The sequence below is a fragment of the Gadus macrocephalus genome, chromosome 2, assembly GCF_031168955.1.
Source record: "Gadus macrocephalus chromosome 2, ASM3116895v1".
Lineage (NCBI taxonomy): Eukaryota > Metazoa > Chordata > Actinopteri > Gadiformes > Gadidae > Gadus > Gadus macrocephalus.
In genome coordinates this window covers 9,132,517-9,144,951 of record NC_082383.1, presented here as the reverse complement: position 1 = coordinate 9,144,951, position 12,435 = coordinate 9,132,517, and the positions used below count along the sequence as shown (strand labels likewise).

The 12,435-nt window shown below is 44.8% G+C and overlaps 1 protein-coding gene across 2 annotated transcripts in view; it reads right to left on the bottom strand.

The window, feature by feature from the left end:
- The window catches only part of LOC132472686 (alpha-protein kinase 1-like), a 68,305-nt gene extending 58,499 nt beyond the window's left edge, over positions 1–9,806 (bottom strand). For both annotated transcript variants that reach the window (XR_009529150.1, XM_060072412.1), the window contains exon 1: positions 9,695–9,806. Coding sequence is in view for 1 of the 2 variants with exons in the window: in XM_060072412.1 (XP_059928395.1) it covers positions 9,695–9,764 (70 nt within the window). In the remaining variant the exon portion in view is untranslated. The remainder of the gene's footprint in view (positions 1–9,694) is intronic.
- Between the last annotated feature and the right edge of the window lie 2,629 nt (positions 9,807–12,435).

The following is a 12,435-nucleotide window of genomic DNA, read 5'->3' as shown; positions in this document are numbered from 1 at the left end:
TGGGCAACTAACACAGTATTCAAAGACGTTCCCTAAATTCAGCCGTGGTGCAGAGTTACTGTCCGTCCACACCAGAAGCGAATTGAGCGACCAAATCGCCGGAAGTCATTCACTTTCTATGGGCAAGAGCGACCAGAGCGACCAAAGCGACCAACGCTACCAGCGGCCAAAGTTGAGCGACCAGAGCGTCAAAAAGAAGTTGAAAACTTTTTAACTTTATGCAAATGACTATTATTCGCTTCAGCGACCAAACACTGACAGCCAATCGGAATGTAGACGCTCTTCGCTTGCGTGGATCCCAGGGAACATCGGCAGGCACTTTGGTTCCTACCTACCTTTATTCACTCACTGAACAAAATGTCGGCTGAAGTATAATCGCGGCTGTAACTGGGCACCCGGTGTTGTACGAACCCACCCTTTTTCAGTTCAGAGATCGAAACGCCATAGTGGTTTGGATATCAAGTGATGATAAGCGGGAGTATTTATAGGCTACATCTAGAACGTTCGTATTTAAGCGGGAATCATTATAATTTGCTCTGCATGCCACCAATCTAACCAACCAATCGCGTGTAGCATGCTTTAAACAAAACCAAAATAGTATTTGAAATCGTCACATAAACAAACTAATCGACAAGACGAGGGATAAATGACAAGGGATATATCTCTTGTCTTTTATCCCTCTATTCCCCACTATTCACGGAGCCTGAGGTGAATAATTTTTAATTAAATAGTCTAGATAGATAGATAGTCAAGTCTTTATTAATACCAAACGACACAAATCGTCGGGAATCCATTTAGGTGGTTCGTCCCACACAGGACAGTAGCCTACAATACCACACAGAACAAGTCTGACTGGATAATACACACAATACATCACATTAAAACTAGACACGCGTTGATAGATAGATAGACAGAAAGGCCTAGATAGATAGATAGATAGATATGTTCCATTATTTGCCTTGCGGAGCCAACCAGTCCTGTGCACGTATGCAAATTAGCCATGTGTCCCAACGTCTATTTGTTTTGAATGCGACTGTTGTGTTGTCCATAAATGATCAGTCAGGTTCTTATTAACTCGATTTATTAACACATTATAATCACCATGTCCCTGCTCTCAGTCTAGCGTGTCTCTCCGCATCCCGCGATCTCTCCCAGCATCTCGCGATATCTCCAGTAGCTAAGATACTATACTACATCCCTCCCTTGTTTAGAATTAAAGTACTACTTCAACATAAAAGGGTTTCATTACAAACAATCAAATTAAATCCCTTGTGACTAACTGTCTATTACTGTTGCCTACAATAACACTGTACTGTAATGTTCACAACTCTTTTTTTTTTTTTTTTTTTCATTCATTAACAGATTCAATATGATGATTATTACAGTTGAACATAACTTATTTTTTTTTTTTTTACTAAGTCACTTTACAGTTACTAAGTGTCCCTGTAACGTGCAGGCTTTCTAACAACCCTGCCACGCCTGGTAGTGACAACCTGCCATTCTGGAACAGGGGCAGAGTCGGGTTCAGGTGGAATCTCGACTGCTGGAGTGATCTGAGCGAACTCCATGTCCAGATTGTCATTGAGAACCCGAGCCTCGGTTGGCTCCGGAACATCAAAGTCCATTACCACTGGAGTGTGGCGCAGATGTTTGACATTCCTGATGACCTTTGATCCATCTTCTGTGTTAATCAGTTCGAAAGAATTGTCCGATGTGTTTTTGAGTAACACATAGCGAGTGTCTCTGAATATGGAATCCAGCTTTCCGTTCTCCATACTAGCAATGTACACAACGTCACCAACTTCAAAGTTGTGTTCCTTCGCTCTTCTCTTCTGGTCAGCGTACTGTTTCATTTTGGTTCTGTACTCCTGGTGATGGTGTCGGATGTCATTTGTCTTCTTTCTGTTGTGTGATATGTCATCTCCCTTCTCCACGTTTGGAATCTTTGTACGAATGTCTCGTCCAAACATCAGCATAGCTGGTGTCTCCCCCGACGCTCTGTGTGGCGTTGAACGATATGCCATCAGAATCTTAGGAAGCTCCTCCCCCCACACCTTTCCTTCACACTCGGCCGCTCTGAAGGCTTTCTTTAGGTATCGGTGAAATCTCTCAATTTTCCCATTCGATTTCGGATAATATGGAGATGCACGAATGTGTTTGACACCACACGTCTTGAGGAACGACTCAAAAAGCTGTCCTACAAACTGCCTGCCATTATCCGTCACGACCTCTAGGGGGAATCCGAATCGAGAAAAGATCTTTGTCATTTCTGTAATGACAGTTGCTGATGATATGTCAGATATCACCACAGCCTCTGGAAATGAGGTATAGTAGTCAATCACAGTCAATATGAACTTGTTCTGGATAGGACCTACCAGATCGATACCTAACTTCGTCCAAGGTCTCGGTGGTAAGTCAAGTGGTTGGAGGGGTTGATCGTTCTGGAGCGGCTGATTGAGTACACAGGCGGAGCAGTTTCTAATGTCTCTTTCAACATCCAAATCCATGTTAGGCCAATAGAATTTACTCCTCAGGTACTGTTTTGTACGTACCACACCCTGATGCGTCTCGTGTCCGATCCTGAGTACTCGTTTTGTCATTGCTTTCGGTAACACAATCCTGTGTCCTCTCAGTACAAGTCCATCGTATGTGCATAACTCTTCTGCACACCTGTTGAATGGCTGTAAGGTTTCCGGAACCGGATTTGGCCATTTTCCTGTCTCCACGATCGTCTTCAACTGCATCAGTGTTTCATCCTCTGCCGTTTTCAGGCAAATGTCCTCCAGAGTTATGGCCTGTACATCATGCAGAGTCACTGACAACACTCTGTCGACATACAATTCCACATACTCATTGTCCTCAGTCTCTTGTAATGGAAGTCTTGATAGTGAATCTGCCACATTGGATTTTCCCACTATGTGTTCGATCTTGTAGTCGTACGGCTGTAGTCTCAAGCCTAATCTCTGTATGCGGGGTGGCGATAGTGTAGCTTTCTCTGGGTTGAACATGTAGATGAGGGGCTTGTGGTCTGTTTGTAGCGTAAACTTTCCTCCCCACAGGTATGTTCTGAAATGTTCCACAGCCCAAACACAACCTAGAGCTTCCTGCTCTATCTGAGAGTAGCGGCGCTCGGTTGGAGTCAATGAACGGCTCGCATACGCCACTGGCTTGTTCCGTCCATCTGATTGGGTTTGAAGTAAGACTGCTCCTAGTCCTACTGGGCTCGCATCACTGATGACTACTGTTGGTGCATTCAGCTTAAAGTAAGCCAGGCATGGCTCACTTACCAACGCGTCCTTCATTGCTTGGAACGATTTCTCTGTTTCTGTCGTCCACTCCCATTCCTGTCCTTTTCGAGTCAACCTCCTTAAAGGTTCTGATAGGTTCGCATAGCTCGGTATGAACTTCATCAGAAATCCGCAGGTGCCTAGGAATGAGCGAAGTAGCTGTACATTCTCAGGTCTTGGTGCTTTACAGATAGCTTCAACCTTCCTTAGATCTGGTTTAATTCCTTCGGCTGAGATCACATGACCAAGTATCTCAATCTGCTGTAGTCCGAATATGCACTTGTCTCTGTTCAGGGTTAGGCCTCTGTCCGTGAATCTCTGGAAGACTTGTCTCATTCTTTGTTCCAATTGCTCATCATTCTCACCGAAGATCACAACATCATCCATGTAACAGACGGTGCCCTGCATTCCGCAAAGCATCGAGTCCATAGCCTTCTGAAAGGCTTCCGGTGCACTCGATAATCCAAAGGGGACTTTTCTGAAGCGGTAGCACCCTCTGTGAGTAATGAACGTGGTCAGGTGTCTAGATTCAGGGGCTAAGTCACACTGCCAAAACCCTTTCCGTGCATCTAACTTGGCAAACACTTTTGCTCCCTGCATAGCATGTAAGATGCTGTCTACAGTCGGTACTGGATGTCTTTCTCTGATCACAGCATGATTCACCTCCCTGAGATCTACACATAGCCTCACTTCCTTGGTGTCTTTCTTTGGAATTAGTAGTATGTTGGAGACCCATTCTGATCCTTCATTCACTTCCTCTATTATACCTTGGTCAAGCATCTTGTCTAACTCCTGGTTCACAGCCTCCAACATTGGATAAGGGACTCTCCTCAAACCCTGAGCTACAGGTGAGACTTTCTCATCGACTGTAACTTTATGACTGTAACCTTTAATTTGACCTAGTCCTTTAAAAAGTGAATGAAATTCATTTGCTAGATTACTGAATCTCTCTGTCTGTCCTACTGTGTTCACAGTTTCTCCCGGGTTCAGTATCTTCAATGCAAAGCTGGCTTTCCTACCTAGCAAGGCCTCAACCTTTCCTTCTATGACATAAACGTCATCTTTCACTACCTTGTCCTGCCATCTAATTTCTGCCTCAAAATAACCAGCACATCTAAGTGGTGTTGTCTGGGCATAGGCATAAAACCTCTTTCTGGTTGGTCGTAGTTCTGTCCTTCTGGACAATGTTCTTCTAAATAGGTCTTCTCCTATGAAGTTTCTACCACTTCCTGTGTCTATGACCATTTTTAGCTTTTGTCCATTTATTTTCACTGTTTCAGTCCCTTCCGAATTAACTGCATTAATAAACTCATCTGACTCTGAGTCAGAAGGTTCATGCACTGCTCTAACTGGTTTACGAAATTTGGGCTTTTCTTCATCCCTATTTCTGTCACTATTCTTCCCTCCCTGTGCAAATATTTTCTTCCTACACACTCTTGCATAATGTCCAGTTTTTTTACAGTACAAACAAGTAGCAGTCCGAGCTCGACATTCATCTTCTCTGTGGGACGACATTCCACATCTGAAACACTTGGTGTCGCTGTTGTCATGCTCACCGTCATCATTTCTGCTTTCGCTTCTTCCGTGTGCTTTAGGTTTCATTTTCGTGTCGTCACCGCGACTCCTCCTCGTCGTGAAGTGAACCTGATTGTCCCGGGCTCTGTGATCACTGGCCTCCGAAAATAATCTAGACTCCGTCTGCGCAGCTTCAAAAGCTCTTGCAGTTGACAATGCTTTGTCTAAAACCAGTCCATCCTCCTGTAACAGTTTGTCACGCAGCCTCTTCGTCGCACATTTCTCCACAATCTGATCCCTGATCATGTCATTCTCCAGTGCGCCGAAGTCGCACGATTTCGCTAGTTCCCGCAGTCCATTCACAAAAGCATCAACCGACTCGTCGGGAAACTGAGCTCTTTGTCTAAACTTGTGTCTTTCCAAAACCACATTTCTCCGTGGCGTAAAGTATACATCCAGGGCAGCAACAGCCTGCGCATGCGTACCTTTGTCTCCGGGTAGATTAGCGAAAATCCTCTGGGTCGGCGCACCAATGCAATGCAGAAACGTGGCTCTTCTGACCGCGTCCTGTGCACTGACAGTCCCACTCGCAACTTCGAAGAAATTGTACGAGTCCTTCCATAACGTGTATTCCGTATACAAGTCCGATGCTCCCAGGTTCAATGGGACTGGCGGGGCTAGTTGAGCGTGGAAAGCAGGCGCCGGCGGCACTGGTGCAGCAGCAGCCTGTTGTCCCTCCTGCGACATGGTGGTCACTCGTGGTTCAGTCTGCGTTTCCCCGGCGTATTAGACGTGAAATCCGTGTCGTCTTGTTGCCTTCGACTTCATAGCAAACTATCCCATCCTCGTCGCCAAATGTTGTGTTGTCCATAAATGATCAGTCAGGTTCTTATTAACTCGATTTATTAACACATTATAATCACCATGTCCCTGCTCTCAGTCTAGCGTGTCTCTCCGCATCCCGCGATCTCTCCCAGCATCTCGCGATATCTCCAGTAGCTAAGATACTATACTACAGCGACGAATGAGTGCAGATCATGATTTGCAGATCCAGATCAGTGAAACATATTTTAACTACTACAGCACGCAGGGTTTTTTGTTCTCGGTTGTAATTAGCCTACATTTTAGGATTTTTTTTATATTGGGGGGAATCACTGTCCTACTTGTTGTCGAAGCACTTTATCGAACAAGCAAAACCGTCTCGGCAATATGGCCAAGGTGTATGGGAGAGTTCACTATTTGATGTGGCTGTCTGTAGGGCCTACTAAACGCATACGGTTCCTTTAAATGCGTCTGCATAATTGAATTGTACGTCATGAGCGACTTGAGCGACCAAAGCGAACAGAAAAATTCGCAGCGAAACTTTGTGAGCGACCAGAGCGTCTTTGACGCTTTGGTCGCTCCTGGTGTGGACGTACAGTTACAGCCACTCCGAGCCAGTCGCACATTGAGCTTCCCCCAAATGCGCTGTTTCGGTGGGCGTGTCAAGGAGGAGGGTGGGGGTGTGGCCCTGAGCAGCTTGCAGCCACCATGCGCTCTGTTTACAGTGGATGTATCGCAATGGCGAGCCGCACACAGCCTTTAGCCGTGTTCTGTAAATATTCTAGAACACACGGGAGTCCTGGAGCTCTATATCTAAATATTATCATATAGCCTACACAGATATCTATATCATATAATATATATTATCACGGCCAAAAGCTGTGTGAGCCGATATTATGAATCTCAAACGACCGCGTTGGGTTCTCCGACGTTCCTGGTTCTTCAACGTCCACATCAATGTGAATACACACACTGTAACGCAAGTGTTTCTTGTCGGTTCTTTGACGTGTCTTGTATTTCCACAACGAGACTGTCGTGGGGGTTATCTGAGCCATGGTTGAGAAGGAATTGGGGGAAAGGAACTTTGATTTGACTCGCTGAAGTACATGAACTGCGACATGCCGCCGGTTGCCGCGAGGCACCATCGCCCGGCAGCGGGCAGCCGGCAGCAGGCAGCGCGCGGTTCAGTCAACTTCAGGTTGATGTGAAAGTGGAAGAACCAGAGACGTCGCAGAACCCGACAAAGTCGTTTGTGATTCATAATATCGTCTGGAGGCGCACACAATATGTTATATGATATAGATATCTATGTATATGATATTATTTAGATATAGAGCTCCAGGACTGTAACGCAAGTGTTGTACACTTCCTTGTTATATGGATAACCGTTCTGCTGTTGGTGTGACGTCGGACTCTCGTATCTGGTATTTCTACAACGAGACTCGTATTGGGGGTTATCTCAGCCAAGGTTGAGAATGAATTGGGGGAAGGAACTTTGGCTTTGACTCCCTCAAGAACATGAACCACGACAAGGAGGAGAAAGGGATCTTTGCCGGGCAGCGCTTATGCACCTCCGCCTCCGGCGGTGGTCCCTCAGCGGGGCTCAAGCGGGAGACATTCGCCGCCAACAATCCCTTTCTCCTCCATGTCGTGGTTCATGTTCTTGAGGGAGTCAAAGCCAAAGTTCCTTCCCCCCAATTCATTCTCAACCTTGGCTGAGATAACCCCCAATACGAGTCTCGTTGTAGAAATACCAGACGTGTTATGCGCCATCACACCAACAGCAGAACGGTTATCCAAATAACAAGGAAGTGTACAACACTTGCGTTACAGTCCTGGAGCTCTATATCTAAATAATATCATATAATACATAGATATCTATATCATATAACATATTGTGTGCGCCTCCAGACGATATTATGAATCACAAACGACTTTGTCGGGTTCTGCGACGTCTCTGGTTCTTCCACATCAACCTGAAGTCGACTGAACCGCGCGCTGCCTGCGGCCGGCTGCCCGCTGCCGAGCGATGGTGCCTCGCGGCAACCGGCGGCATGTCGCAGTTCATGTACTTCAGCGAGTCAAACCAAAGTTCCTTTCCCCCAATTCCTTCTCAACCATGGCTTAGATAACCCCCACGACAGTCTCGTTGTGGAAATACAAGACACGTCAAAGAACCGACAAGAAACACTTGCGTTACAGTGTGTGTACACATGTGGCGCTCGCACGGTCGAGTCTCATTGGCGGGCCAACGTCTCTGGGCGGGCCAGGCAGAGTAAGGGGAGGAGCTGAGATTCCTCATGACGTCATGAGCACAGATTTCCAAATCAGCGCGCTTGAGCCTCCGTTTTTTCAAAGGCGAGCAGAACAGCTAGTGCTCGTTTTACACCAAACGCAAGTTTTAGCCACTGGGGGACCATAGGCAGGCTAGGGGAACTCATATTTATGTTAGAAAACCTCATAAATTGAGATTTTCATGTCATGGGACCTTTAAATCAAACTGACGATGACTCCGCACTTAAGTTGAAAATATATATATTAATAAATAACACTATAAGCTTTGAATTCCATTAACCATCTTTAACCAACGATTTTTTCCAAAGCCATGCATTTTTTGGATGTAGATAAAGGCCCATCTTGCAAAAGGAAACCTACTGATAGATCATTGATATATGGGTTGAATAGACATTGGCTCAGAGTCAAATTAAACAGTGTGAATTCTGCGTGCTAAATGCAGATAGCTATCAAAACCAGTGTGTTTGTAAATTCTTTATTTTTAAATGACAAAGGAAGGAACAGTTGAAAGCAATTTTAGAGTTTCAATCAGGGATCAATGTACGTTGGTTCATTATCCTCAGTTAGCACACTTGAACAGACTAATTGAGCAGAGAAATTGCCCTTTGCACAATTCACACATACACAACAGCTAATGTCATTGTACGTGACACGAGGATATGAAATTGAATACTCTCTATCAAAAGACAAATTAAAATTAAATGGAGTAGGAAATGTAAATAAAGATCTGCAATGAAAAATAAATCAAAGACTGAACGGTTTGTATCTGTCTTATTAAGGTTATATGTGTTCCTTCCTAACATGTGTATGCCTATCATGTGTAAGGAATAAACTAACGAGAATATGCTTTGGTAAAAAGCTCCCGCCAAATCGCATATATAATATATATATAAATATATATTGTACCAACAACATGGAGAGGTATTCCATGTAAACCACAACGCTAAGACAGACCAATGCGTTGTTTACCCATTTCATTTTTTCCGTTATTCTTATTTATCCATTAAGCTCTTGTATAATTCAGTTGGTTTTAAATGGATGCAAGCGGTGACATTATAAATCCAAGGCAGCACTCTCTGAATGGGAACAATATCTCAAAATTGGTGGGTGAATGTGGGAGTGCTGCCTCCATCACAGAGCCATTAACTAAATGGCTCTGTGCTGAGCTCGACTGCAGCAATATATAAGCAAGGGAGCGTACTATTTTCATTTTGTCACTGGTTGGGACGAAAATGTATAAGGGCTGAGACATTTTCTGCATATGGGACAGATCTCTTTGCCCCCACGACCTGTCATCCGTGAGCAACAATGCCTCAACCCCTACCTTATCCTTACGTATATGTATCTGCAATCCCATCATATGAATTTGGGTACTGCAATGATTGGTGCACTTTCAGGGCTATATCTTTATTGTTGAATGCCCTTATTGTAAGTGGCTTTGGACAAAAGCATTAGCTAAATAAATGTTATTTAATGTAACATGGTTTTAAGGATGCTTTGGATAACGTTGAATGAATTGTAAATTGGTATGTTAAGATGTGTCTGTCATACACCACAACCCTGTCAAGAAGTCCTCACTGTGATCATTGCTCATTCTGACCACAACGTGCATGGACCATGTCCAAGCTCTGGTGAGTGCTTAACAGCCCAGCACTGGCCCAACTCCGTGGTGCAAAGGATCATGGGACAGCTTGCGTTAGTGCGTAGAAGCCAGATAGGCTGCAGTGTGTGTGTGTGTGTGTGTGTGTGTGTGTGTGTGTGTTTTGTCCACTCACCCACAGCCTTGAGGGACGTGTACTTGTTGAAGCCGATGCCCAGGTTGTTGTGGGGATGGGACAGCGCCATGGCAGGACCCAGAGGGGGCAAAGCTGCATTGTTCAGGTGGTTATGATCTGAGAGAGAGACATAGAGGGACAGTGGGGAGAGAGAAAGAGAGGGAGAGGGGAGAGAGAGAGAGAGAGAGAGGAGAGGGAGTGTAAGAAGGACAGGGTAAGAGAGAGAAGAGAGAAAGAGAATGATTTCATTTACCAAAGGTGAACTAGGCACATATATACAATAATATGACCAACATTGACATGCATATAGCAGATATTAAACTACAGTTTAAAAACACATGGACTTAACAACATTGGATGATGTTGTGGCAACAGCTGGTAAACGACAAAATCTGACATTTCAACATTTCCATAGACATGGACTCATGTATTAAAAATTATACCTGTATGATACACTGTCTACAAGATAGTGATGTCACACAAACCCCCAAACACACACACGCACACACACACACACACACACACACACGCACGCACGCACGCACGCACGCACGCACGCACGCACGCACGCACGCACGCACACACGCACACACACACACACACACACACACACACACACACACACACACACACACACACACACACACACACACACACACACACACACACACACACACTAATCAGGTCTCACATATGATGTGCGGCTGTGCATATGGCCACGAGCGTGCACGTATGCACTGAGCACAGCTCTCTAATGCATAATTCCAAGCAGGAAATGTGCTGCGGGCCTCTCAAAAAAGAAGGGCACAGATGCTGGAAGCATGTCTCGTATAAGATATTTATCACCCACTCAAATAGGAGATCAGTGAAACATCACCAGCGTATTAAGAAGGTGTGTATGAATATTTAAAGGCTCGATGCAGAGGTTGATGTCTTCCATTTCTCGCTCGCAAATGAATTGCAAATTCACAACAATGCATTTTCCATGTTCATTTTTTGTTCTCTCTGTCTGGTATCTGGTAGAGTCCCAAATGAGTGGGGATTAACAGCGGAGGGCAAGGGTTCAACTTGTGTTCATTTCCGACGCAACACCATGGGTCTATGGGTGTCCTTTCGACACCAAACGGATACAAGGACTGTATATGATCATACCATTGGAACTACCAGCTCTTTGGATTAGTCTTCCCAGTGTGAGCAGAGATCTGGGAACAGTAGCCTTAGGCAAGCCAATTAAACCACAAACTCTGTCTTAAAAGTATGGTTTTGCAACCGAATAACAATAAACAGTTAACATCTTGTGTAAACCTTGCACCCACCAAGGTGAAATTATTGATGAAATGTTGACGATAAGGTTCAACATTCAATGTGTTGAAAGACATAACTGACACAAACAACGCTATTCAGCTCGCCTTCTGCCTGATATAGTACATAGTATTGAGGTGTTATTTAGCAGGAAAGAGATGTTGGTTAGCTGAAACCACTCGCGCTCTCAGTGCTGAGTTAGGTAATGCTGATGCAGTAAACTAAATGAATAAGTGCTGATCATTTGCATAGCTGTTTCATATGCAGATTCACATGGTTGCCCCCCGTTCTAGCAACAACCAATCTATGCAGCGATGCACGCAGCGAACATACGGAATAAAAACCAAACGTAGAAAAATGCAAACACAGAGTTAAAAAAATATTGGGGAGCACCGCACTATTGTCCTACCCTGTAACCCTGAAGCCAGCGCTTTAATAAAAAACAATTCAACTCCCAAGAATGCGTGCACATTAAAGAGACACACACACACAAACACGCACAAACGTGGAGGCACACACATAGATGCATACAGAAACACACACAGTGTACCGCACTACACGTCGCTACAAGTCATTTATGCAACAAGGCCGCGCTCGATTCAACAGCAGTGAATCCCACCAGCGTTGATCACAGGGCGGGGGGATGGGTGACTGAGACGCATCAGTGAGAACCAAGCAAGAGGAAAATGCAATGTGCACGTGTGTATGAATGTGTGTGTGTGTGTGTGTGTGTGTGATAGAGATAGAGCGTGAATCACACACTAGTGCTGACTGATTGCATTAGAAATAGATCTTAATTTTTGTGTGTAATTGATTTGTGACTACACACTATGCACATCACTGTTGCGGCGTGAAGGGCAGAGGAAGATGCTTTTTTGTGTGTGTGTGTATGTGTGCGCTTTTTAACTTTTTGAAAAGGAAAGCAAATGCCACACTTTTCTACACTCGAGTTAGGCAGAGAAAGAGAGAGAGACAGAGAGGAACACAGATGGACTGGAGAGTGAAAGAAAGTTTCATATAGAAGAGCAGACCTACAGGAAGATTAAGAGAATGAGAAAAAAGGGAGTGAAAGGGGGAGGAACGGAGAGAGGGACAGCACAACAGTGGACTGATGGAAAGATCTCTGGCCAGTCTCCAGTTTGACCACAGGGCTGTTCCCAGCAAGAGTTGAGAGAGAGAGAGAGAGAGAGAGAGAGAGAGAGAGAGAGAGAGAGAGAGAGAGAGAGAGAGAGAGAGAGAGAGAGAGAGAGAGAGAGAGAGAGAGAGAGAGAGAGAGAGAGACAGAGAGAGAGAGAGAGAGAGAGAGAGAATGTAACAAGATGTTGGAGGTAATTCATGAGAGTTGTATGATTCTAGAGATACGTAGGAGACAAGGGTCAGAGGTTAGTTCGTTATTGTGTAAGAAACAAAATGCTTTCATCAAGCAACTAAGTATAAAT